The 27,995-nt window shown below is 42.1% G+C and overlaps 2 protein-coding genes and 1 long non-coding RNA gene across 4 annotated transcripts; 2 read left to right on the top strand and 1 right to left on the bottom strand.

The window, feature by feature from the left end:
- Positions 1 to 1,692: 1,692 nt before the first annotated feature.
- LOC138202107 (SPRY domain-containing protein 3-like) lies at positions 1,693 to 12,092 on the top strand. 2 transcript variants are annotated; one of them, XM_069155860.1, is made up of 12 exons: positions 1,693 to 1,776; positions 2,960 to 3,106; positions 3,207 to 3,282; positions 4,606 to 4,730; positions 4,968 to 5,100; positions 5,266 to 5,454; positions 6,999 to 7,148; positions 8,743 to 8,800; positions 8,989 to 9,108; positions 9,240 to 9,382; positions 9,481 to 9,660; positions 10,937 to 12,092. In XM_069155860.1, exons 2-11 carry the CDS (start codon positions 2,979 to 2,981, stop codon positions 9,613 to 9,615), a joined length of 1,257 nt encoding a protein of 418 aa, XP_069011961.1. In that variant the 5' UTR covers positions 1,693 to 1,776; positions 2,960 to 2,978; the 3' UTR covers positions 9,616 to 9,660; positions 10,937 to 12,092. The 2 variants fall into 2 exon arrangements, with proteins under 2 accessions (XP_069011961.1, XP_069011951.1); XM_069155850.1 differs by having other exon boundaries at positions 9,481 to 12,092.
- Positions 12,093 to 12,920: 828 nt separating this feature from the next.
- On the bottom strand, positions 12,921 to 26,325 carry LOC138202096 (LIM domain and actin-binding protein 1-like). The gene is made up of 10 exons (XM_069155829.1): positions 26,197 to 26,325; positions 23,167 to 23,306; positions 22,393 to 22,438; positions 18,524 to 18,952; positions 16,352 to 16,406; positions 16,170 to 16,267; positions 15,698 to 15,776; positions 15,539 to 15,570; positions 15,299 to 15,432; positions 12,921 to 15,214 (listed from the first exon to the last, which is right to left on the bottom strand). Exons 2-10 carry the CDS (start codon positions 23,283 to 23,285, stop codon positions 14,191 to 14,193), a joined length of 2,016 nt encoding a protein of 671 aa, XP_069011930.1. The 5' UTR covers positions 23,286 to 23,306; positions 26,197 to 26,325; the 3' UTR covers positions 12,921 to 14,190.
- Positions 17,521 to 24,901, top strand: LOC138202102 (uncharacterized). The gene is made up of 3 exons (XR_011178627.1): positions 17,521 to 17,762; positions 18,566 to 18,974; positions 24,830 to 24,901. It is a non-coding gene; the product is annotated as an uncharacterized lncRNA (long non-coding RNA).
- Positions 26,326 to 27,995: the final 1,670 nt, after the last annotated feature.

The following is a 27,995-nucleotide window of genomic DNA, read 5'->3' as shown; positions in this document are numbered from 1 at the left end:
AAAATGGACGTCACAACAGCCACAACTTTCTTCTTTGAATAAATACTAAAATAATAAGATCAAGAGAAGAGTAACGGGCATGATAATGAATTCAATGAAGTACATTCAAGTACAACAAATTCATTTCTTCCATTTTCTGCTGCTTGAGCTGATTAATTAATAAAACCTGTAATGACATAAATGAATAGAACACTAGTTAAATTGAATTGAAAAAAAAAAGTACAAAAATAAAAATGTTTCCAATAAAGTAAAAAAGCTTTCTTTTTAAAGCTACGGTCAGTTTGCCGTAGAAGCGACTTGAATAGAGATAAGGATTAATAAATAATTAATGGATTCATAAAACAACACAAGTAGCCAACTTAAAAACACAATGAAGTTACAGTTACAGGAAGAAAAGTATTTAGTTACTTCCACTCCTTTCTTTTTTAGTTTTTTGACACTGACTTGTCTTTAAATAGCAACCGCCAAACAAACACCTTGTTGTTTACAGAGATTTGGAGGACGTGCTCAGTGCTGAGAGGCTGAAGGAGCGCCACTCAGGGCTGGATGACTAACACATTAATAACCACCAGCCTCCAAGTCCCACCCTGAAAATTCCACACGGTGTGAGTCACGTTAAACCCATTAAATTAGAAGACAGGAACACAAAAGTCTGATGGTGTTCTTTCTCACTCGGTATATCATTAAAGTGAAGTCTGTGACCACCTGTCAGATAAAGTCAACATGGAGAAAACACACAGTAATGATCTCTACGAGAATAACATATCCGGTAAAAGATAACGAGCTGTTCTTTGGAGTCTCTGACCAGAGTATCAATCAAATATGAATGTCAACTGTAATGTATTTTGCAAAAACAATGTATGCCTTTAATATAATACAGGGTTGCTAGGATACTGAATTCATTGGATTTTTTTTTTTTTTTTTTTTTTTTTTCTTTTTTTGCATTAATTTGTTCGGGGCCTTTAAATTTTCACCAGAAAGCAAAACTTCCCAACTGTTTTTGTTAATCAATAAACTTCTTTTTTATATGTATATGTAAAGCTGAAGTGATCATTGAAGTCGTTTTTCAAGCATAAAATGTCATAAAACTTTCCATTTATGACCTTCCCATATGAACACAACACTTTCGGTCTGGAAAGAAGCTCACATTGAAGGATAATAAGATATCTGTTAATATATAATAGAATTACACTCTGATAAAAGATGTTATCCATATTCCCCATGAAAGGGCCAAACACATCAACATCTGTATTCCAGTAAGGTGGTGACATTATCTTTCTTTTCTTTTTCCCACAGGAGAGAATTATAATGGGAACATCCTTTATTTGTGTGTGTGTGTGTGTGTGTGTGTGTGTGTGTGTGTGTGTGTGTGTGTGTGTGTGTGTGTGTGCGCGCGCTCTCAAAGCAGGACTTCCGGTCACATAGTAATGCCTTTCCAGAGGCAACACAACACTGCATCAAGTGTAACTGTGTCGTGAAACAGAGAAAACAGCACCTTTTTGTTTGAAAGCATGAAAGGTCAAACTGCTTTTTTTTTTTTTTTTTCATGTAATGTGTAACCATGTTTTCATGTAAACTAGCAGCAGTAATAATGAATCCGAAGGTAAAAGACACTCAGCCTGGCACTGCGCAGGTTAACGGCGTCCTTCATCCTCACATCTGATTGGCTGAGGAGGCGGGACTTCCGGCTGCGCAGGTTGGACATAAAGTCACAGACTTCACCTCCTTAAAATTGGAGGAAAACCCGACGGACTCGGCGTTACAAGTTATAAAACAGTAAGGAACCGATGTAAGACTGAGCGGCTGTCAATAGTGAAGGTGTAATCTGTGATAAATTCGTGTTTCCGTGGTATAATCAGCCACACGGCGCGATAATGTACCGCTGAAAACAGTTAGCCGGCCAACATGTAGTTTGGGAAATGCGATGCTGCGTTTGAGGCAGGCTCGTAATTTGCCGCATCGGACGAGTTAACACGCAAACAGCGCAGTTAAAAATATGAGTTGACAGCTCACCTACTTCTTTACTTTATTTACGACGCATGATAAGTCAGATCCTGGTATTTGGGAGTCGTATTTAATCATAAGTATGGAAAAACTCGACCGTCATTTCTTTTCAGAGTTTATTTTGAAAAGAAACAACCAACATTTTCAGGTTTTGTTTCTAACTAGACGATTTAAACCTACACGTGTCTGCTAAAATCCACCACTGAAAAGTCCTCACAGCAAGATGAAGGTAAATACAAACAAACAAACCTGAGTTTAAAAACTTAACTTTGAGTACCTTTACTTTAACTGACAAATAAAGAGGACTAATAAAGTAAGTAATAAAGAAAACACAACAGATTGGCAGATAAAACAATCCACACATACATTGACAATAGATTCACCTTTTCATTCAAGTCATTTATCAATGATAAGAGAAAAGACAAATAATCTTTTGTATCTGCATTTTTCAGTTTGCACACTCAATGTTTGACTTTGTAAACTGAATATTTTTAGGATTGAAGTTTTGTTTGGGCAATTTTAAGACATCAGATTGGGTGTTGGGAAGCTGTGAACGGTGCTTTTTGTATTTGCTGACATCCTATAATCGAAAATGACTACTTGAGGATATAATGTGCTTATTAAATAACATTTATGTGCAGCTTTGCACCAGGAAGGTATTATGTTTAAGTATTGGCTTTTAGATTCAGAAGAGAGAGTCTGGGAAAAACAAAACACTGAGTCGAGGTGTTTGCTTGTCGTTGGAATGTGGGACTAAACATGAATGGAAAAAAACCCACAAGGAAGTGTTTGTTAGGATCTACTTCCTCAACCTAACCGTTGTTGACCAAACAGCTGATGTAACTAGACGTGTTCGTTCTTCTCAGTCATCATGATGTTTCAAAGTCATTTTAAAATATTAAAACTGTTTGGTTTTGTGTGTGTGTGTGTGTGTGTGTGTGTGTGTGTTCCCTAGATTGTGATGGTTTTCGGACATGGACGACATAAACCTTCATTATCGCTTTCTGAACTGGAGGAGAAGAATCCGAGAGATTCGTGAGGTGCGAGCTGTGCGTTACCGCGAGCGACTCAAAAGGATGTTAAGAGACGGAGACCTCCTCAGGTAACCATGACGATCGATGCCGCTGTGAGACGGAGAAGAAACAGATTTTTAATGCATGTGGCTGACGTGATGATTATATTTCTCTCTGTTCTCTTTGTAGGTATCACGGGAATTCAGATGAAGTCGGCTGTTTCGTGGCAGCGCGGCCGTTGTCGAAGAGAAACCGCTATTTTGAAGTGAGAGCTGATGATTTTCTCTCTTTCTGTTCTTTTAACACAAGAGTGACCATTTTCACAACCTCATTTGTTGTTTAAATTTCACTTGGAAATAAGCTCATTACAATTATTTCACTGTTCATTGTAACCTTAGATATTTCACTGCACAAACATCCGAGGCAAGTGGCGGTTTCAGAATAAATCCGTGCTCTAACTTGCCTCACGAACACACATCCTGCCCAGTCTGACGTGTCAACACGGTGAAACCATAAACTAACCAGCTCGACCTTCAAACCTTTGTGCGCTTCATGCTCGTGACTCACGTCGTGGGTGTCACGGAGGAAGGGAGGAAAGGAAACCACTTGCGTGAAAGGAGATATGAGGCAATAAATGACTGTTGAATGGACGCTGATTGTAGCTCTGATTGTAGATTTTTTTAGGTTTTACACCAGAAAAAAAACGAGCCGCGTTACTTCTGAGTCTCTGGAGAGCGGCGCTGATTTCATGGGAAAGAAGTTGAAAGTTTCCTCCGCTCGCTGCCCTGGATTTGGCAGCAGTGCTCCGATTGCACCGCGTCCATGTAGGGCTCCCCAGGGATGATGTCATATGGTCAGCATTCAGTTATGATAACAATGGAGCAGGCCAGCATTTTACTTAAGGGTTTTCCCTTTGAACCGTCGTGTGAGCTCGTATAAAAACATGCTACGTGGTTTCAAGTTGGTTGTTGAAATTGAAAAAGAGAAGCAGTGAAAAGCCAAAAAGAAAATGTTGCAGTGTGTAAAAAAATCTGCAGAGACTGAAGTTGGTGTTTTGAAACTTTTGTGTTCAACTTGTCTGATTTTCGCCAGCATGAAATCTGTAAAAACCTTTTCACCAAAAGTGAACACACTTTGAATTACGTGTCTGACCAGCTGTTTGGACTTTTACGGCCTGCAGAGAAGAAATCCTTCAGACTTTACTGCTCCAAGGACACCTTCGCCGTCATCATCATCATCATCATCATCATCTTTTTAACTCTCAAGTCTTTAGTTTATGACTAAAACCTGCAAAGCGAATGTCATTCCCATTAAATTTTTGTTATGTTTTGGTCTAATAAGAAAATATGAACACGCTGACGTCATCAGTATGGTTGACCTTTGTCAGTGTCTTTTAAAGATATGTCAAGAGGAAAGAATAAAATGACTCCTCGTCTTATTTGGAGGAAATAACATGTTCTGATTGTGCCGTCTTCTTCATGTCATGTTGTTTAAAGGATGCAAAGATGCTTCTCCGATTAACACAAAGACGTTGGGAGGATATTTGGTCTCCTGTGTTTCTGGTAACGGGGCCTGCGGTCTTTTTCAGGTGACGATCATCGATACCGGAGTCAGGGGGATGATCGCTGTCGGCTTGGTGCCTCAGCTCTACAAACTGGACCATCAGCCGGGCTGGCTCCCCAACTCTGTGGCTTTTCATGCTGATGATGGCAAGTATGTGACAACAACTTTCTTTACATAAATACATGACATGGAGATGCAGCAGAACTAAACCACATCAAATAGACTGATAATTAACGATGGGACAGTTCTTTATTATTTTTATTAAATAGGCTGCTGGTTTTGTACCAATTTACCTTCATTTTCTGTTACTCAACGCATTATGAACCTGAACAAGGTATCCCACCTGTTGCATTAACCCACCAACCCGTCCGACTCGTCTTCCTGCAGGCTGTATAATGGAAACACTGTCGGACAGCAGTTCGGTCCTAAATGCTGCAGAGGGGACAGAATCGGTTGTGGAATCTCTCTGGACCCCGAAGACGGACAGTTAACTGTGTTTTTTACCAAGAATGGTGCTGAAGTAAGAACCCCACCTCAGATGTAATGGGTTTTAAGTTCGTCTTGTTTTATTTAGTTCACAGATCCCTCTAAACCTTCCTGTATCTGTGTGTGTGTGTGTGTGTGTGTGTGTGTGTGTGTGTGTGTGCGTGTGTGCGTGTGTGCGCGTGTGCGTGTGCGTGCTCAGGTCGGCAGTGTGGACGTCCCGGCCTCCCCCGACGCTCTCTACCCCGCGGTGGGGATGCACTCTCTGGGGGAAGAGGTGCTGCTGGACCTGAACGCTGAGTGGGGGATGGAGGAGGATGACGGGCAGATGATAGTGGACAGTCATGAGGAGGACTGGGGCCGCCTTCATGACGTTAAGGTGACCGGCACGGTGAGTCCTCGAAGTGAGCTGTGTGTGAGTCACTTCAGTCAACGTTCAGTCAAGCCTGAAGATGACAAGGTGAGAACAAGATACATCTGGTACTGTTGAATGAGGAAGACGTGAGCTTCCCCTGCTTCTCATCTGTGGTCGAGGTGAGCAGCTCGAGGGTATACTAAGCTCTACTAGTGTGACACACCCAAAATCTGCAACCAAAGAGAAAAAGTGCAGCGTCTGTACTGTAGTCCCCCTGCAGCAATTGTGATCATTTTTAAGTCAAGTTATTGTAGTGCAGTGCTAAATCAGCAGAGTTTGTAAAGAACCATGTCCACAGACACCAAATCTGCCTCCAGACTTCTCGGTTGGCTTTTCTCAAAGTTGTTGAAGTAATTAAATAAGAGAGGAGTTTATGAAAACGGGGCATATGAGAAAACACGTTAATGAAAGTCCCCTGTTTAGCATTTATAAGCACTATTATGTAACAGTATACTGTATGTGTTAATAACTCAGCCATGAGGTGAGACAGTAATAAATGACACTAGAATAACAAATAGTATGATTTTATATTAATAAACACTTAGAAAGTCCATTAAAAGGCAAAATAGGGTTTATAGGGATATAAAATAAGTGACATGCACGCTGACCGATCTCCACCAACCTGGCCGTGTCCTGTGTGAGTTCAGGGCCAAACACCGCATTATGAACAAACAATAACACGTTTCAGTGTTATAATGCTGCACGCAAGCAGTCGGGATTATAACAGAAGAGGAGCGAAGCTGTTCTGTGGGACTTCGAGGCTCATCAGGGATAAAGCGCTTCAACACAATCTGCTTTGACGTTGAAGTTTTGTTTCAATAGTTTATGGCTGAAAGCGTAATTTTTCGGTTTAATTGTGCATCTCTGGGTTTAGATTCGATTAGAATGATTAAACCAAATGTCCCAGGAATCAAACAAATTCAATTAAAAGTAACCCAAATGATTTGAAACCAACGACACGGCTGCAAAAACAAAGATTAAGATGTAAATGTAGCGCCACATTTGATCACATTAATCTTTGACTGATGAGATGTCGACGCGAGAGGAAGCGTGAACCTTTTGCTGGAACCAAACCATCGTATGACAGAGTTGATGCGTTATTGTAAAGGGGATCAATACTGAGCTGTACCTCTAATGAAAGTACAAACGGTCTCCTGCAGGGATGAGAAATCAAATCCTTCCTTATTAATTTCATGGCATTGCAGCAGATTTTCTTTCATCTTATGTAACATTCCTATTGAGGAACATGTGAATAAAACATGTCATCAGCTCCTGTTTATTCCTTCCTGAAGTTTAATCCACGCTGCTGCAAAGTCCGACATGTTTTCACTCGTTTTTTATAAATGCAGTCGTTGTGATCATTTGAAAAAAATCCTCTTCCAGTTCATCCAACACACCTCAGCAGCCCACAGGTGGACATGTGACCCGTGTGCGTGTGCGTGTGCATGTGTGTGTGTGTGTATATGTATGGTTGTGCGTGTGCGTGTATATGTGTATCTCCGCATGTGTGTCTCCCACAGCTGCTGGAATACGTCGGGAAAGGGAAGAGCATCGTGGACGTGGGCTTGGCTCAGGCCCGTCGGCCCCTCAACACCCGCTTCCACTACTACGAGCTGGAGATCACCGACGCGGGAGAGAAGTGTTACATCGCCCTGGGGCTGGCACGCAGGGTGAGAACCGCCGCCTCTAATGACCACATGTCACCGACACGCAACGTCAATTACCCGACGCGCTCGCCGGTTATCTGTCGGTAAAGAAAACTTCTCTGACGCCTCATCATCGGCCCCCGCTGCTCTCACTGTTTCCAGTCCAAGTGATGGATGACCCGAAGAGGAAAAGCTAACAACAGAATAAATATTGTCTCATTTCACCCCCACATCTGGTTTTCCGTAGAAAGCAGCTTGTTCCGTTTAAATGCTAATTTAACGTGCAGCACTGTGGTCAGGAGTGGGAGAGTTGCTTATGAGATAAGATGTTTGTTTCAGTTTCTTTCTTCTGTATTTTACTTCCTCTTTCTGGATAATCAGTCGTTGTACAGGCGATTCAAATGAGAAAGAGGAATGCAGAATTCACCTCAGGCAAAGCACTTTCATATTTGTTTTAATTTGTCACAGTTAGCTGGTATTCAGTCATAAATAATGGCGGCGAGTGCTGGTCCATATTCTGGAAAAAAGCTGTGAGAAGACTCGCTGAGTGTTTACACATCAGAGAAGAAACCAGCTGCCTTTCTGCCTCGAATGAACCCGTCATAAACTCATGATGTGCACATCGTAACACTTTGCCGAGGGTGCAGTCTTATTTGCATCTTTACAAATGTGAAATAAAGTGTGAATCAGATATTGTTCTCCGCCGGCGTGTTGGTGCACATCCTTCTGACTTGTTGGACAGTAATTGATGGAGCGTCGCTCCTCCGTATCCCGCCGCTGCTTTTCCGGCTGGGAGGTGAAGGATTATCGCTGCAGACGCTCCCGACGGACTCCCGCGCCGCCAGCCGCTGTGTGTGGGTGCGTCCGGCCCCCCGGGTCAGGCGGCGTGGACAATGGAGTCATTTTTGCTGATTGTTTTCCAGGAATTGTTTTTCTCAGCGTGTCTGCGGTTTTTTCGTGGAGCATTATAAATCCATCAGCCGGTCATTCCTGAGTTTTTTTTTTGTTTTTTTTTTCTTCATCCCCCGTCATCTCCTGCAAGACGCATCAGTCTGCTGATTCATCACCTCTCGCTACAATAATCAAAACAAAAGATGTGTCTCTTTCAGGGAGACGCATGCTGAACAGTTACTCGTTGCTCAATGATTGTGATATTGGATAAAGGAGCGATTGTTTCCGGCGCATTCCTTTTCTCTTCTGTTGCTTCAGGGGAAATGTCTCATAGTCTCGGTTTTCTACTCTTTCATCCTGAGATCATCCTTCAGTCTTCTCATGCTCTCTCCTTCCAAACTCCTGGTTTCCTTCCCATTGCTGTGCTGAAAAATCACTGCAGTGCTCTAGTTATAGAAATATCTCTCCCACCAAAAGCTTTACAGTAAAGCCCGTGTTAGGCGTGTCCCAAATCCTCCCTGTACAAAAGGCAGGTGTGTGTTTTAGGTGTGCGATGACACCGTTTTCTGTCGGACCCGCAAAACATGTTCTGAAAAGAGCCGACCCAAACGTTTATGTAACTTTTAAGAGTTCCACTTTGAGATGTAAACACACACTGTTTGACTGTAGTTTGTATCATCCTCCATAGTTTGGTGTCAACAACTACATTTTCTCTTTTGGTTTTCAGGACTATCCCAAAAACAGACATCCAGGTTGGAGCAGAGGGTCCATAGCTTATCACGCAGGTGAGTCGTGTCTGATCAGAACCACCTGTCGGAGGGAGAGAGGGAATGTGTGTCTCTGCCTCAGTGAGTTTTCTGAACAGGATCATTAGCGGATGGATGTTATAAATGTTGGCAGATGTTTTACAGCTGTATCACACACCGTCTGTGTAGTGAAAAGCATGAATCGGCCTCCTCGTTGTTCTCCGTAGATGACGGGAAGTTGTTCCACGGCAGCGGGGTCGGAGACCCGTTCGGGCCGCGCTGCTTCGAAGGAGACATCATCGGCTGCGGCATCATGTTTCCACGTGACTTCAACCTCGATGCTGGAGGTGAACATATTTTTATTGTGTTTTTTTTTTTTTCTCTCTAAGTGCCGCAACACATGCAGCCTCGAAATGTGCTTTTTATCTTCCCTTTTTTTTTTTTTTTTTTTTTTTTTTCTTTGGCTGGGTTCTTTCAGAAGACGTCGATGACTTCGACCTTGATGTGGTTCCTAAGCCCAGCGTGGTGCAGAATGACTTGTATGCAAATAATGAAGAGGAGGAGGAGGAGGAAGAGGAGGAGGAGGAGGAGGGAGAAGATTTAGAGGGGAGGAAGGTCATGGTGAGATGCTGTTGCGTTCGTAGGAATATATAAAACCAGAGACTCTTCCTCCGTCAGTGCAGATGTTCATCTGATCTGCCTTGTGTTTGTTTGAGCAGGTGTTCTTCACCAGGAACAGGAAGGTGGTGGGCCGGAGGGAAGTGGCTCTACCTGTAGGCGGCTTCTACCCCACTATCGGCATGATGAGCACCGGGGAGAAGGTCCGAGTGGACCTGCACCCCCTCAGCGGCTGAGCTGAAGGAAATCGCCGCTGAAATCGGACAAATGATGGAGCTCTGGTGCGTTTTGGAGATCGGACGATGAAAAATAAATCTCCGAAATGTTACTTGAAAGGTCGCTCCAGCTGACATTTGACTATAGTTGACGGGAGGTTAACATGCTGGAAAAATTTTGATCGAAAATGATCTAAATTATGTGTTTAGATATGACATTTGTGCCTTAAAAAAAAGTGCTTTATAAAGTAATAATTTTATACTGTGAGAAATTGTTAAACAAATCAGAAGTTTTTTAGGATTTTTGACAATTTAATCAAACAGTATAAAGTTAATGAAACTGCCAAAAACAGTCTCACCACAGTAACTAATGTAAAAGTGAAGACAGAGCAGAGCCTGGATAACAAATGGACCCTGTTTGTTATCAGCAATAACATGTGAATAAACAGGCCACTCTGCTTCCTACTGACGGTGTGTTACTGACACTCAGTGGTGAAACTGATAGTCTGGAATAATCCTCACAAAGTCTTTCAAAGAAACAGCAGCTGCTTTATTCCTGCGGTTCTGCGTGAGTGTCGGTTCCTCGTGGACTCGTTCCATCGAGTAATTACAGCATATTTTGTGGAAACACGTCAGACTGCCTGCGTTGGGAGTAATTGGGTAATTAAGGGTAATAACAATTTGTTGAAATGAAATCCAAACCATTTTAATGGCCTTAATTGTCTTTGTGGAGTAAGCCGTTTTAAAAAGCAAAAATCCAAATGAGTGTTAGAAGTTTTAATGTCGTGACGAGCAGCTGTCGCGTTTCATCTGCTGTGATTTGGACATGAGAGTAGACGATGGGCAGGTTTTAATCACAGCAACGTATTTGGGTTAAATCTGAAAGATGTGACACTAAAAGACCAACAATCACTGAGGTGACAGTATTCTTAATGTTACTCTCTTAATATTGCTTTGAAAGTGTTTTCCAGCAGCTATTTGTAACTACGTATGTTTTCTTTGAGCTCATATTCGGCAGTTCTGCACAAACAAACCAAGAATAACTCGGCTGACGAAGGCCTGATATCAAATGTATTTTATGTGGATCATAAAGTATTTCGGAAATTACAACCAAATGTCTCAAAAGGAAAACTGTCAGGAGCCGTTCTCGATTATACACCTTGTCAGGACAGGAAATTAAGGGCTAAATACCGCAAAGCACTAAATTTCTTCCACATTTGAATATTTGATCGAAGATCTGAATGTTGAAAATGAAGCCATACTGTAACTTTTACTTGCTGCTCTCAGGTATATCTGAAAATCCCCCCAAAAAATGTAAGATTATATTTTTGTCTTTCATCAGATAGGAGCAGTATAAAGGCAGAAACAGAGCAGAGGAGCGACATGCAGTCGGTGTCTGGCTGGCCGGGAATTAATCCAGAGATTCACTGCTTGTCTGCTGCTGCACCCGTGTGGTGCGTCCTCACCGTGAGGTCGCTCCCGTTGAAAATCTGAATTCATTCTGGTTTTTCTGCAGTAAGGTCATTGTGTGATTTTGCTGCACGTTGAATATTCTTTGCAGCAACGTGTCTCCACATGTAATCCTTGTTTTATACTTTTTCTTTTTTTCACAAATTCTTTTCTTTTCTTCCACCATAATCGAGCACAAATTTAAAGACAGTTTCTTTTCTCCAAAGATGTTTGTGCCAATGCTCCTGTTGTGGATGTTTTTTCTCCTTTATTTCACAGAATGTCAGAGATAAAGACGCTGCTTTATCATCTCTGTGCATTTGTCTTAACAGGTTTTAAATTATTAATAAAAATAGCATAACAACAGGCAGGTAATTACTGTTTTTTAAACTTTTATCTCCAATATAGATTTTTTTTTTTTTTTTTTTTTTTTATCGGCCACCCTTTATTCATGCCATAATAATAATTCATGCCGTCATTTTACAGGCAAATCCTGATTATTCAAGCGTCAGATGTCTTAAAGAAGTGGACGGCTGTTAAAAATGTGACCTAATGAGCAAAGAGTCTGTGTGAAAAATCCAGTTTGGACCCTTTGCAGAATAATATACCTGCTTTTAGGATCCGTGTAGGTGTTACAGATCAGAACAAACATCTAAAAACACCAAGCTGGATCCACGTTGGACTCCAAATCTTGCTGGAATATATAAAACAAGGATGAATTGTGTTCGTTAAGCGCCCCACTAGTGAGCAAGTATTTTTTTTAAAAACTCTGGTTAACTTGATTCTCCGTTGCTGCTATTTGTGTGCTGCGACGATAATGTTGCACACCATCACATCAGTCGGTGCTGTAGACGGGGAGGTGGAGTGTTTTCCTTTTGTTTTCTCTCTTATTGTCCAGTTAGACGGTAACGATCGTCTGTGACTTCCTGGTTCTTTCTTGTATGTTTTTCTATCATTGTGACTTTTCTCTTTCTGTCTCTTAAAGCAATCAGAAAAAAAAAAAAAACATGCCAAAGAGGTTCATTAATAAAATATTTAAATTGACTGCACTACTGACTCCATTTTGCCTTTTTTCTCTTCTAAGTTTAATATGAACAAAAATCTTTTTTTGCAAGCAAAATTGTTCAACCCACAAATTATGTATTAAAAAATATTCTCAGCTCTCCCACAGTTGTGTGTTGTAGTAACAGGATGAAATGAAGAACAAAGGTCTGTTCATTTCTGATACAGGTCTTTCAGTCAACGTTATATAAAATATAAAGCGGCGATGATGTCGAAAGAAGCGTTTAATTTATGGCATCATGTGGGCCGATGGATGCTGGAGGTTTTTTGTGTCAACAGCTCGGATGTCTTAACATATAAAATGTATAAAGTTTGGTATTTAAGTACAGCAGCAGTGCTTCTGGATGGGCAGGTATCAGCTGCTTGTTTTTTCATTGTCAGGAGTACAACGCTGTCCTCAGACGAGAGAATGAGCAGGAGGAGAGACAATGGAGGAAATCCATGAAACCTGCAGATGGGTTGGAGATAATATTTAACATCCAGCTTTCTTTGGCTCAGTAACATTCACAGCTTGTTTCTTTTCGGATGGAAATCGATGCATTCGCCGGTTACAAGATAATGAGGATAGATGGTGTGTTGTGATTATAGTCTGAAGACATCTGGGGACAATAGTCTACTGTGAGAGATGCGCACAGACCAGGAGGCAGGCAGCTGTGTGCTCATCATACATCCAATTAATCGGTGAATTCAAGTCTGGATGGACCTCGATGTTCCCGTTTAGTTTATGAGACGGTGCATTCATATTTAAAACTTCTGTTCCTGAACGCACCACGAGTCTGGGAGTGAGGAAGATGTATCATTGTGCAAACTCTTAATGTCCTTATTGATAAAGTTTATTTGTGTTTCAACAACAGCTTAAAGATCCAATGTGTCATAATACAAATTAATAAAAATTATTTGTGCAAACATATTTTACATAGAAATTATAAAATAGAAAAGAGTTTGGGCCGTTTCCAAGCACAAAGTGTTTTAACAAACAATAGAAACTGGATTACACGTTTAATGAGGTTAAAACACAAAAATAAGATCAGAAGGCCCCGAGAGATGAAACATATTGAGATATCACGCTGAGAAGATGGCTGCCAGTACAAACTTTGGTTAATTAAACGTTCTCATTCAACGTGGGAGAGGAGATAAAAAAAAATATTTCAGGACAGAAATTCAAACAGGCTGAAAAGTTTCCAATATAAATCCAGAGTTGAGCAGTTCTTTACACAGATACACTTATGATTGAGATGAGCCCTTATTTAATTTACCCTTTCAGTGCCAGTTCTTATTTTACCAAACCACAGAGAGCCCCCCGATGTTGTTATAGTTCCCTGACTTGTCTGTTATTTACATTTAAAGACGAGTCAGGTGTTTGTTAAAGACTCAATAACAGTCACAGCAGGTTGCATCCGGATATCATAAATGCCACATGTGACAAAATGCCAAAAAAAATGACAGTCTGCACTGTAGTGATGTGACACTCATGATTATGTGAGGATGGAAATATCAAGTAATTTCAGGGAGAACCAACACCGACAGTTTTATTCCTGAGAACAGACGAGAAAACCGAATCCAGCAGACGCTCATTTGGTTCCGTTTTGTATTTCTTTCCCTTTTTTTTTTTTGCAATTTAAATTATTATGTAAATATCTGAACTACTATATGAACACACATTCGTTCTCCGACATCTTAAAAATACAGATATTTAGATGTTTCGCTGTCTTCTACACACGACACTTCATGGCTGTTTTGCTTTATGCTGCCTGGAATGAAAAAGTACCATTAAGTGCCACTTAAAAGTCGGTTTCTGGACACACCAGCTGCAAATTATATTCACTGGTGATCCATCTAAGGGAGGCCAACTCTCCAGCATAATCAGGAGTCATGAAAAAAGGTGTATAATTAAAATATTAACCAAAACAAAATCAAACATTTTAACAGTTAAAAGCAGTTATATTCACAAACCTACGCGGCATGTTTGCATCTCTCCATGAACACTAAAAATCTGGCAAAGCAAAATTTATCATCTACACAAAACTGAGAAAACAAAACTTCACAGAGTGTTTTATGACGTGGCAACGAGATTGTGAGGTGTTCCTATGACTCCTCCTCCTCCTCCTCGTAGTAGCGGTTCCTCTTGATTATATCCTCGGCGCTCAGCTCCTCGGCGTCGCTTCCCTCCTTGTCCTGCTCCCAGAAGCCCACGTCCTGGGACGTGCGGTGCTGCTTCGGCTGCGGAGGTGGCGAAGGGCAAGGCGACATGTCAGGAGAGAGGCTCCTCAGCGAGCCCCCCTCCACGGCCGTCTTGTCTGCAGCTGCGTCTCCTTTTGGTTTGTCTCTGTCTTCTTCTTGTCCCTCTGAGATGGTCTCACCTGCCGCGTCTTCACGCTGTATCTGAGGCAGCTTCTTCTCCTGCTGGACGTCTGACTTGCTTCCTGTCTTCGGCTCTTCAGATGATTTCTTGTCCTCGAACGACGCTCTCCAGTCCAGCAGTGATTTGAGTGGCCGACGAGGCTCCCGAACACCCGGACCGGTTTCGTCTTTGGGTTTGGGTGCGAGTGTAAAAGGCCGGCTGCGCTCCTTCATGGACGAGCTCCTCCTCAGGCTCTTCAGCTCGGTCCGCTCCGTGCTCTGGAACGATGGCGGCGCGTCGTCCTCTGGAGGCCACTTGGCCCTCCAGGGTCGGCCGGAGGTGACGCCCTCCGTGACGGGGCTGAGTGCTGCGCTCCCGGAGTGGCCCTCCCCGCCCGGAGGAGGCCAGGCGATCCTCAGCCTGCGTTTCTCCCCTGATTTCTCTGCAGACTGATCTTTCTCCGCGGCGTGCGGCTGCACTCGGGTCTCCAGTAAGGCAGTGAGGTCTGTCACCTTCACCTGCGGAGACTCCTCCACAGCTGGAGCTGCCCGAGTGTCGGACACAGCTGGACGCGCCACTGCCGCCGGTTTCTCTTGTTCTTGCGGTTTCGCTGCTTCCTCACCTTCGTCTTCGTCGGCTCGCGGCTCCCAGAGCTCCTTATGAGGCCGATGGCCGAAGCCTTCGTCGTAGTTTCCTTTGGCTTTGAACAGCTGGCTGAAGTGGGGCTTGCAGTAGATGGTTCCATGCAGAGAGGCGTAGTTCCCGAGACTGGGAGCAGACGGGAGAAAGGATGTTAGAAGCTTGAGAATGATTTTCCCTCCATTTCTATGAAATCTTTCCGTCTAGATTTACCTCAGCGTTGTGCTGCAGTGACTACAGCGGAAGCAGCTCTTGTGGTAGACCTGCTGATGAGCCACCAGTCTCTCCAGAGGATACACCGTCTTCTGACAGGCGACGCAGGTCTCCCTCGCCGGCAGGCAGAACTTCTAAAAAGATAAATAATCCAGTTAAATGTATTCCTAACAGCACTTGAAATTGTTTTTTGTTTTTTGTACATATAATGGTCCGTGCATGTCTGCTGTGATGACTCACTCTGGATGCTTTGGGCTGCTCCGCGCTCTCACCTGAAACAGGCAAGACATGGAATGAGCTCAGTTGCTGCTCAGTGACTGAGATCTCACTCCGAGTGTCAAAGTTAGAAATGATGTGTTTTTCTGTATTTATAAATGAGATATTTCCTCCAAGACTCACCGTTGCACTCAGGTCCAAGTGTGTGTTTCTCGTTGACAGCTGCAGATGGTTTTGGAGCAGAAACCTCTGAAGTTGCAGCCTGAAGGAAAACAAACACTGGTGTAAATTTGTTGTCGCATAATAAATCATTTTGTACTTCCTTCTTTCTCTTATACAACAGAACAGAACAGAACAGCTCCATTTAGGGGCCGAGACCTTGTTTCTGCTGTTCTTTAATTCATATTTAAAACTATTCGAAGTATTTAGAAATGAGCAATTTCTGAAAACACAATATAATACAGAATCATTACAAAATTAAATATGTTTAAGTGATGTGTGAAAACATAAATGAACAGCATTTAGTTATGGTTTTTGTTTGGATTTAAGCCTTTAAAGTCGTCATGCAAATGTTTTAATATCCGTGTTTTTTTGCATCTTTTGAGACTATATTTTTCTTGCTTATATGTTTTTCAACATTTTAAAATCATCTCACAGAGCGAGCGGCTCCTTGTTTAGAAACAGCAGCCTGGTACTTGGCCATCTTCTCCCTCAGCGATGAAGACTCCAGCGCTCTGTCCAACACAGACAGACCTACAGATGAAGAGGAGATCAGAGTCAACGCTTTGCTTTAGACGCACATAGAAAATGTTGATTAATCAGCTGATCGTTGCTCACCGCTGTGCTGCTCCATGTCCTCTGATGAAGAACTGCGCAGAGTTGTCCTGCCAACCTACAAGAGAAAAAGACAAAGATGGGCCTAGAAACCAGAGCACCAACTCTGATGATTTAAACTGATTCCCACATTTCTTTATTAACAACATTCTCATTTCTTATTGGAAAAAAGCTTCACAGCTCGTGACTCAGAATGAATGCGATCAGTCATCAGGACCGGTGTTAAAGCGTCATATAAAGCTCTGCACTGTGCCGAGTATGAAGAAGTTATGTTCTCAAAAACAACAAATCTAAAAAAGAAAAAGACATATTTTAAATGACTTTGAAATCTCTGCAGTGTTTCCTGTTTTATCCAGAATCATTCTTGGAATATCTGCAGCCTTTAAAATCAAAGTTTTCAGGGTCACTGTAACTAGCTCCTCCTCCCATCTGCATTCTCGCCTGATCACTCAGACGCCACATGGATGTCGTGTCATAAAAAGATCCTTGGAACATTATCCACTGAGCACCAAACCACAGACTCCGTCTCAGCAGCGCCGCTCTGAAGACAAACCAGACACGAGGTCGAGAGTGGAGAGTTTTACTTCTGTTAGCAGCAGAAATTGTCCTCTGAGGTAAGAAAGCACCTTTAATGGAAGTCTATGATACAACCAGAAGATATATTTAAGTAAAATAAAGTGGATATTTTTTCCAAGCATCCATTAAATACCTCGTAATAACTAGTATCACTGCTGTCTGCAGTGACATGTTTGACCCGCTGTCCTTCACTAAAACTCTGTGTGTGTGTGTGTGTGTGTGTGTGTGTGTGTGTGTGTGTGTGTGTGTGCGCGTGTGCGTGTGTGTGTGTGTGTGTGTGCGTGTGTGCCCACGTGTCACCAACACTAATGATGAAACCAGACAGTTTCTCTCTCTGCACACTTGAATGGAAAAAAAGAGTTTGAGCCACTTAAAACCAGCACCGTTTCTTTCAGGCTTCTTCACTGGAGCTGTGACTTCCTGTTGGGCCACCATCTTCCTCCGAACACCGAGCCGAGCAGAACACAAAAGCAAGGGTGCATTCACCTATTGTACTTGATTAAAGGGGTATTCAGCCTTTTCAGAACAGCACTGACAGGGTTCCTGTTTCCTAGTGGTGATGTAATCGTCCTCAAAAAGACGAAACTGGAGAACCATAACGCAACTGCAAAAGTTAGAACGTGCACGCTAATTAAAACGGCATGACAGGAGGGCTGTGTTCCTCTCATTTGACTAAAAATTTGAATTCGACACAAAAACACGGACTCCCAGGAAGGAGCGGCGTACACCCTGCAGCTAATTAAAAGAGAGAAGAAGACAGCCGTTCCTCAGAGGTGATCCTGTGAGGAAGGAGACAGCCTGAGGTCAGGAATGTTCCTGCATTCTTGCGATGTGGAAGGTGAGGAACGGAGAGCGCTTGTTGTTTTTGGGCCGAGAAGGAGAACGACACGGAGAAAAAAGGAAACCGGGCGGGGGGGGGGGGGAGACGAAGGCAAATTCAGGTGGAAGACGACGACTTCTTAAAATACAGGAAGCAGAGTACAACAGGGAGAATACATCTGAAAAGAAACTGGAATATGAAAATCTTAAATACAGAAATATGCTGAGAACTAAATATTCCTGCATACTTAGATCTTCTCTTTCCTTTACAAACGTATTACTTCAAAATTATATACCATATATGTTTTCTACTTTGGTTTAATTGCTGTAAAGCAAACTGATAATAATTGATAGATTATTGTGAATTCAGATTTAAGATTTCCTCCGAAGATGCAAATTAATTGTGGCTGCAGAAGCAACTTCAGGTTAAAGTTGCACCCTTTTTCTCCAGAGCAGTTGAGAAAACATACCAATGTTTTACAACATCAGGACAGTAAATCCCACCATCAACAGGGTTGTTACAGTTAAGTCCTTGGAAACGTGGCCGATGGCATAAAATGCACAGCTGTTGCAGAGCGGAGGGAGTTTAGAGGCTCATTCATGAAGTACTCATCCAAACAAATAGGATCTCTAATCATTTTGAAAGTATGCAGAAGTTGTGTGGCGGTTTGGTCGTGATTTAATGTTTGTACAAAGCAGAAAGTGATGACCTTGCACATTAAAGTCCCTTTAATGTTATTTATGGACGATGACCTCATGATTACTGACTGAATACTGTACCTTGCCTCCGCCGTCCTGTCCCTGCTCGAACTTCATCTTCAGGTTGTTCAGTGGCACTCTGGGTTTTTCAAAAGAGGCACACGGGCTGGTTGGAACTTGCTGTTCGAGCTTTTCAGGTCTCCTGCCGTGTGTCAGCTCGTCCCCGTCCATCCCTCCCTGTTCGTCACCTTCAGGAGGTGCTGGCGGCGGCTGGACTCGACCGGCTGGCGGCTGCTCGGTCAGCGGGCCCGGGCTCTTCACTGGAGGACAGCGCTCACTGATGGACGCCGGCCTGGTGAGGGATGGAGGTCTGCGGCGAGAGACGGACTGGCTCTGAGGCGGAGCAGAGGACGGAGGCTTGGTTTGATGGAGGTTTCCCGCCTGCTCCCAGCGCTTCTTCAGAGCACTCAGGTTGCCGGTCCGCGGGGACGGTGCTGCACTCTCAACGGACTGAGAGGAAGAGAGGAAAACTGTGAGTACGTCGTTCTTACTGTGAAATTAAAATGGCTTCTCTGTATGGAGACTAACTTCTAAAAGTATGTTCATTTAGCAGCCACAGCTTCAACCTCAGTTAAATACAATGGAATAAAGGAAATGCCTGAATCTGAATTTGGCCTCACTGACAGATTAACTGAACAGCTGTTCAAAGCTGCTCCAGGAAGTAGATGTTATGCTGTAGCTGCAGAAGTCTTGAACAGGGCTGAGCATGCAGGCACATTTTCCAACTGCATTCCTTTCCACATGACAATTTCACCTTTCCTAAAAACCACCGAGGACTCTGAAGACTCTGTTCACCACAGCAAACAAAACGAGCGAACAGCGGGAGGCGCGCTGCGCTGCGGTCGGCAGGAACTTCCTTCATTATAAAAGAGGAATTACTCATCGGAAAAAAAGAGGATCTGGAAATGAGAATAAATCAGCCGCGGACAAATAAACAAATTAACTTATAACTCACTGAGACTGAATGAGAGCCTTTGTATAAAGGTTAATCATAATTCCTCAAAAATACAAACTACCAATAGATTTTCAACCTAAATTAGAGATTATTAGAGATGACAAACAAAAACACACCTAAAAGACATTCAGCTTTAGTACATCAAATGACATCTAAAGAGGAGTTATATTAACATGCGGACAGACTAAAAGAGAAAGAAATAAGAAGTTCAGGAAAAAGGACCGAACAAAAGGGACAAAAAGCCTCCAACAAGGGACAAAAAAACAGAAGCACAATTACTGTCTTTGTGAGCCAAGTCCAGGCTGAATGGAAAGAACCGGACAGTGACGAGATTGTTCCCCTTTTCTCAGGCAAATACAACAAAAAATAAAGTTCACTTTCTGCGAACAGCTAGACAGCGAGGAAAGGGAGAGTCCTTCTTCACAGGTCGGCGTGCAGCGAGACAGCGAGAGGTTCAAACTCTCCCAGATGCTAACAGCTAAAACCAAACTCTGCTGGTGAGAGTTGGTCCAGCCCTCTTCAACACCAGGAAAGTGAGAGACAGAGACAGACAGAATAGCCAGGAAACCAGAGCAGGAAATGATACATTCAGGGAAAAGTTAACTCTTTGTTCACTGCGGAGGCTTTTTTTTTTTCACTCAGAAGATAAGACTGGTAAAAAAAAAATGTGTCTGCAGAGTTTACATTAACAGACTGCAAATGTTTTAGAGAAGGCAGAAAACAGCACGAAATAAAGAAGAGTAGACAAATCAATTAAAAAAAATTAAAACTGGTAAAGTCTGTCATAAATGTGAAACAGGAAGTAGTAATTCTTTACACCAAATTTTAAACAGTATTATTTAACTGACATCAGATACTCATTCTTTCATCAAACACATTAGTCAGTTCTTAACTTCAATCCAAATCAGTGCAGAGTCAGAAGAGCCACATCACATAATATCAAGCAATATGTCTGCAGTTTCTTTTAGGGTTTATGAAATATAATTGCCAAATATTTTACATAAAACTAACTATGATTGGGAGACCACAGACCCGAACCCATTTTATTAGTTTATCCTCTGTGTGTTCTCACTAATACGGACCTGTATTACTGGAGCTACAAGGACTGAACACAGTTATCAGATCCACTGAGCTGCTATCATTATTCCTGAAACCAGTGGCACTAGATGATGCATGAGGAGCAGTTGGTTTTTAGGAGTGTTTGTTTTGCAGATTCGGTGGTTGAAGGGGGAAAGTAAGTCTTGGATAAAAAGATCTGACCTCATGATGACCACTCAGAAAAACTCCAACACAGAAACTGTGAGGGGAAGATGCCCTAATATCAAGTTACGATCCATCCGTCCATTATCTATACCCGCTTTTATCCTGGGGGGGGGCTGGAGCCTATCCCAGCTCACTTTGGGCAAAGGCAGGGTACACAGGGTACACAGGGTACATAGGGTACACAAGGTACACCCAAGACAGGTCGCCAGTCCATCACAGGGCCAACACATAGAGACAGACGGAAACAAAGAGCGTTCACGCTCTCATTCACACCTAATGGACATTTGTAGAATCACCAATTAACCTGACACGCATGTTTTTTTGGACGGCGGGAGGAAGCCGGGGTAGCAGGCACACGGAGAACATGTAAACTCCGCACAGGCCCGGATAAAAGGGATAAAACTAATCTCTCAGACTCATACCGCGATTATTTTCCATTTATCAATGAATTTGCTGATTGAAACTCAATATTAAAGAGAAAATATAATAATTTCTGCTCATCTTTAGCTTCCAGAGACTAAAGTGACGTCCACATTTTTAATGATTTCTAGTCACTGACTCATGTAATTTATCTAATGGATGAATCATTTGATACTAATCAAGTCCCCCCTTCACCCACCCTTTCCCCACCCCCGCCCCTTCCCCACTCACACTCACACACACACAGACAGATGGTCTCTCACGCTGCTCAAACCTGCCATGCCTGACACGAGTCTTAGCTACGAATATCTACAGAACTTCAGATTAAAATGTAAATTATTACAAGTAATGGTTACCTAGACAATTTGAATATGCAGATCTTGACAGAAACTAACTTCCATTCATTAAAGTTATATTATATCTTATCTTCACGCCTTCATATCACGTTTCTATAGGAGTGAGAAAAAAAAAAAGCTGGTGTCACTATAATTACCAGCAAGATCATTCAACAAACGGTGAAGAAGCTAACAAGCTTTTCATCAGCTGGTTGACACACATGCACGCACACACACACACACACACACACAGGTAAATAATAAGTATATTACACACAACCATGACACGGTTACCTTGTATGTCTTCATGGTGTTAGCGGATCATTTAATCTCCGTCGACGTTTGTTTATCAGTCTGTCTCCCTGACGGAGCAGATAACCTGCAGCACTGCAGGAGGATTACACCGAAGTGGGATTATGTGGCTTGATAGCCGGCCCACTGCAACAAGTGACCAATGAGGGGTTACCCGGGACAAGACATTTGCCCGAGACAGCGTGTTGGCGTGTTGGCATGGCGAGCCTGTGTGTGTGTGTGTGTGTGTGTGTGTGTGCGTGTGTGTGTGTGTGTGTGTGTGTGTGTGTGTGTGTACCTCTCATCATGCATGCTGTAATTTCTTTAGCACCACAAACAGCTACTGAGCAAATACAGTAAGACGTGCAGCACACATACAGTTCATTTGACCGTGCTGTTTGCTGGGAGAGGCTCATCGTAAAGCTGAAACCAACATGAGGAGTGACACTCTATCTACTTAAGTGTTTCCTCTTTGTGTGAGAAACCTCAGTTTGTCTTTTGTGTATCAAACTGAGGAGTAACTGTTCACAACTGTTTTCAGGGAGACATATCTGTAAAGTGATGTCACTGGGAAATAAAATGTTTCTACCATCCATCTGTTCGACAAGCTTAACAGAAATACTTACTGCTTTTCTCTTCTCCATACTGGACTCTTCAGCAGCTCTCTGGTACCTGAGTAAAGGAGGAAACACTGACCTCTGCTGACTTGACACAAAAAGGAGCACATACAGTGTACACAAGTCCTCACGTTTTCTTTCAAGAAAGTAAACTATGATTTATTTATTTTTTTGTTATAGTTTTTAAATTTTTGAAACCAAGTTTAGATGATATTTTATCTTTCAGCTTTTTTAGATCAGGTCAATTCATGAGTAATGTGAAGTATTCTTTGTGTATTTTAAACAAGCAACACAATAAATCATAAAATAATAAGAGCTTTTATTTGCCTTTATTTATCGCTAACAACTTATTCAGTCAAATAGGTGATCCTCTGTTTTCTGGTTGCAGAAAAGATTCATTCAAATTCATTCTGCATCTATTTCATCTGAAGTATTTGCATCATAATTGACATAAAACATGGTGAAGCTGAAATTGTGACTGAGGCCGAATGGGCAAAACATTTATTTTGCAGAACGGTGTCATCTAACAATGTATTTAATATTCATTCAATATTAGGATTCAATAAAAGTTCCTTTTTGGCTTTTACTTGTATTACAGGAAGTTTTAAGAGCAGAAATGTTTTTTTTTTAAACGTATAAACTATGTAGTTATTCACAGTACAGATATGAATGTGACTTAAGATTCATCATCATTGAACAGAAAGAAAAAACTAAAACAGAACCCTGACTTTGTATTTAGTTTTTTTTTTTAAAGCAGAGATGTGAACAGGAGGCGTCACTCACTTGGAGAAGCGCTCTGCGATGGCGTTGCTTTTCCCTCGGCCGCTGAGCGACAGCTCCTTCGCTGTCACACGCAGGGACTGCGTCGCCCAGGACCTTCGATTGAACGAACCGCTTTCCATCTCTGCCGACTACCTGAGAAACTGAAACACAAACACGCCCACGTGTATTACAACACACGTAATTCCCCTCTTCTCAAAGCTGGTGGGAGCTGAGTATTATCCGACCGATTCCAAATAACGCTGTTTAATCTGCTTGTTGTCACAAAATAATCTTCCTCTCCTCATCATTTTTATGGATGGTGGCCATGTGAGTGTGTTCAGGCAGCAACTGGCTGCACTGCTACAATGATCGGGTGGTTCTCCATCACACCCAAGAGCTGCTTCCAGGAAGAGGGAAGAACAGGAAACTATTGCAGCTGAAATGTTTCCTTGAAAACAGGATCACTTTTGACAGGAAAGGCCAGCACCTGAGGTCAACTGTTTCTGTTCTCTCTGTCTGCGATCATTCATTTGCAGGTTTATAACGCACGTACGTTCATGCTCTCTGTGGTGCGTGTGTCAGTGGAGGTGTGACGAGGTGTAAACTCACACAGAGCGCGTTATAAACCTGCAAATTAGTGATCGCAGACAGGAGACAGTTTGTCTATATAACAAACGTGGATGCTGCCATCAACCTTCCTACCATACATGTCATCTACCACATGACATGTATATCTTACAATATACATTTATGTGTCAAGATAAGTTTCAGCCTTGTTTATTCATTTAGTATACATCTATACAGTGTACATATACTGTATGAGCCCCTGCAGTTATGTCTGCAAACACACAGGAGTCAACATGCTCCAACTCGCACCGCGGCTCGTTCCACTTGATCGCAAGATAGAAACACAAACTGAAAACAGCAAAGCTCAGCGTGAGCACGTCGTCATTACGAGAGGATAGCTCACCACGGCGGATCAGAGGCAAAGCAGAGCGTCATGATTTACACCCCGACAAACCCACACTTTACTGAGAGCTGTGTGATCGGCCCTCAGATAAGCTTTTCTGTGTTTTGGAGACCAGCCGAACGTCAGGCCGTGAATTCTTTGTGAATCTTCCTTTAATGTTCCGACTGTACGTTTCCCATCGTAAATTAAACTCACTACTGTCTACAGATGATAGATTCATGAATCATTTATCTCACTATCTGGGCCTTTTCACTCAGGCAGACATATTGCATCATCACTCACACGCGGAGCAATACTGGTTACAAGTTTGAGGACTTTGAACCGAACTTCAACGAAGCTCAAAAACAGTCTTCTTACAGGACACCAAGTCCGATCAATTTGGATAAATATTATATTCCATGACAGACATTACATATAAACTACTTGTATTAGAGCTTATTTAATCACTTCCATTTTGCCTCAGGCTAATGTTTTGGTTTCTAAATGAGCTCAGACAAACACTAACAAAAGAAAAACCCGAGTTAGACGCAATACAATGTTAGGAAGGGTCATCTTATATCTTAAACCTCGAGGCTATTTGCTGTTGCTACACGTTTTTAGGCCCGACAGGTGAGTTAGTTTACATTCAGTTGCATGTTGTACTGTTGCTACAGCACTGACATTTTAATGGCTGTACTGAGAAGGCACTTCATAGTTGTCACGTCCTTTTTGCAGGATGTCAGAGGGGGCTGGGGCCCATTCCTGCATGCACTGCATGGAAGGTAGGGGACACACCCTGGGACGGCCACCATTACACCAGCGCTGGTCGACTGAGTTTAGAGTCGACTAGCCACCTGTTTTGCATATCCTTAAACCTTAGACGGCTGAAGGAAGTCGAGCAAGAACACAGGAAGAACAAATGAAGTCCCAACAAAGACGGAGACTCAAACACAAGTCTTTCTGGATATGAGTGCGTAAAGAGAATAGTACGACTCGGCTCTCATCTGTACGTCAACACACAGCAGCGAATGTTCCTGATTTTTAAAAGAAAGAATAGGGTGGAGACGAGGGATGCTTATTTCTGTATGTAAAAACAATCTTTGTGCTTTAAGGATCTGACTTTTTGTTGCGTGACCTGTTTGGAAACCTGAAAGTAAAATCTTTCTCACATTACTGAGTGTTTCAAGCGAATATTATCATTTTAAATAAGTCATCTTTGTCACATTATCAGCACTAGATTTCACAAAAGGATTCTTTGCCTTTATTAAAACACCTCCACAACTCCCGGCTCTGTTTCTCTGAATCCAAGCTTATAACAGGAACATCACCTCAATCAGAGGCAGCATTAGTAACGAGATTTACTTATTCGTTATTTCTTTAAGGGGTGAAGTCCACTGCAGGTGGAGCCGGGAAAACATCACAGGCTACCTGTTAATAGGAGCTTCTGAAATCTGATCATCCGAGCAGCAGATGAATTAGATCCTCCATCACTAGTTATCAAGAAAACTGATAAACTGACTTCTGAACCTCACTTAAAGCAAAGTTCTTCTCAGTAACAAATGAACCACAACAGCTTACAATATGACTCATAAGTATCAGGAGGAGTCCACACTGCTTGAACACATAATTGACCTATGAGGCAATTAGTCTTTAACAACAGCACAAAATCATGTGTTTACGAGGAAACAACTGAAGCTTGAGCTGAAGAGTCAGCAGTGAGGCATGCAGAGGAGAGACGTGACTTCAGCAGTGGCCAACATGTCATTTGAAGAAGGTTAATTCCAGGTGTTATCAGTAAGGGCTCTGAAAAACGTTCATAACACATCAAAGAAAAGGGCTATGGAGCAATAAAAACATAGGTTTCTACTTGGTAACACGGATTTACACATATCCCGAGACTACAAACTCAGCAGCTGGACTGGTTTGGCATCAATTACCTCGAAGACAGCGAGTCCTCTGAGAGCCGGGCGGAGTGTGCGCAGTGGCGTTATTACAACTAAACAATCACAAACTCACTCAAAGCCCTCAAAATACACCTTTTTAATATAACTTATTAGTTATTTACGTACATTTTCGTGTCTTTGCTCTGAGTTTCGTCTTACCTGCAGGAACTTCCGTTTGGTGAAACCAGCGAGACACCTGACACTTGCTGCTGCTGCTCCTGCCGCTGCGTCAACGCCCGGTGTGGACCGACAGAGGCGGGGTGAAGACAAAGGTGTCCTGGGAGTGGAAGAGCCAGGTCACGTGATTCGACGCACCAATGACCTTAGGTATTGCATTACCCCTACCTGGTGCATTTATGACTGCCTGTGTGTGTGTGTGTGTGTGTGTGTGTGTGTGTGTGTGTGTGTGTGTGTGTGTGTGTGTGTGTGTGTGTGTGTGTGTGTGTGCAGACCGCCCACCAAAATTCCTGAGAACAACAGCAGGCATCCCACGCTCATTTTTCAGGGGAAAGAAGATACTAGGAATGGACACGAAGGGAGCAAGTACACAGAACAACAATGTATTTTCTATAATGATGAAAATAATAATAATAATAATAATAATGATAATATAGGAGCTTTGGTTGAAAATGCAGATAAAAAAATAAACAAAAACTGGGATGAGCAGACACTATCAAAACATTTAATGTTCAATGTTAAAGGTAATGCAAGGACCATGTGCTGTATATACCAAAAAAAAAAACCATTAAGACAGCCTATATTTATCCCAGTGCTGCAGAACAATAGACCTTTGTATTATTAACTGTATCAGGAATAAAAACTGGTTGTGGCAGTGCTCGGTGAACTGGATGTTTGCATGATATTTGCCTTCTAAATAAGACCAGCTGGAAAGTCTAGAAAGAAGGCACATCACGCCTTTGATTTGAAGACCTAGTTTCATTTTCCAGAGTTGGCAGGTATCCACTCAGTTCAAGCCCTGGAGTGTCTCTCTTCCACCCCTCAAGGCTGTTACAGTGAACCGGGGCCAAATGTAGTATTTAAGTTTGGTCAATGGCAGGATGGTTTTTCAAGTTCAGTTGAAGGTTTCCCTTTTACGCCAGAGATAACCATGTCATAACATAACACCTGTCGACTTTTAGACCAAACTAAATGTGACAACATCGATACGTAAACTTATGAAAACCCTTTTTATCTATTTAGTTGTCTGAAGAAGAGCCATTGCTCATTAAAATCAACCAGGAAATAGTTTCCATTTAAATAAAAAATAAAGCACACGTGTCATATGTTCAAACTGAAACTGATGTGCCCTCAACAGTACAGCTTGGCAAGACTTTGGGCAATTTTAGTGGCTTATGGGTCTATAATGTTGACTTATCAGTTGATATATTTAATTTTATTGCATTGGTTATAATAAAATATCGAAAGAAAAAAAACCTTCACATTCACGGTTTCTCTTCTTAAAAATGACGTTGAAGACCATAAGACACATAATCTTGTACTCTTGTTCTCATAGTTTGTGATCTTTCCGTTTGACTTATGCTCAAAGTATAAAGTTTTGTAAAACATTTTTCCAAGTCAAAACTCTCAACTGATTTCTTGAAAAACCAGACAAAACAGACCTTACCGGTTGTTTATTAGAGAATAGTGATGGAAGGAGGTGTTTTGCTGCAAGACCACATTTTAATATCACTTAATTTGTAAAAATACATAAACAATATGGGGGATGGAGGGGGGTGTTAAGGCTATGAGCTCCAAAGTTATGTTTTCATACATGGGTGTGAAGGACAGACTACTTAAGTAATCAGCAATCAATGATTTCCTTAAAAAAACACCAAAAAAAACAGATCAATGTGAACTCTTAAACATGATGTATTTATTTTTCAAGTAAACATGCAAACAAAACAGCAAAGGTGCAGGAAAAAAAATAATCATAAAATAAATAAATCAATGATTGACGG

This window comes from Embiotoca jacksoni, unplaced genomic scaffold (assembly GCF_022577435.1).
Source record: "Embiotoca jacksoni isolate LCO1_2020_lvr unplaced genomic scaffold, fEmbJac1.0.p SCAF_1, whole genome shotgun sequence".
Taxonomy (NCBI): domain Eukaryota; kingdom Metazoa; phylum Chordata; class Actinopteri; family Embiotocidae; genus Embiotoca; species Embiotoca jacksoni.
Note: the sequence above shows the minus strand (reverse complement) of the source record. Positions and strands in the feature narration are given on the sequence as shown.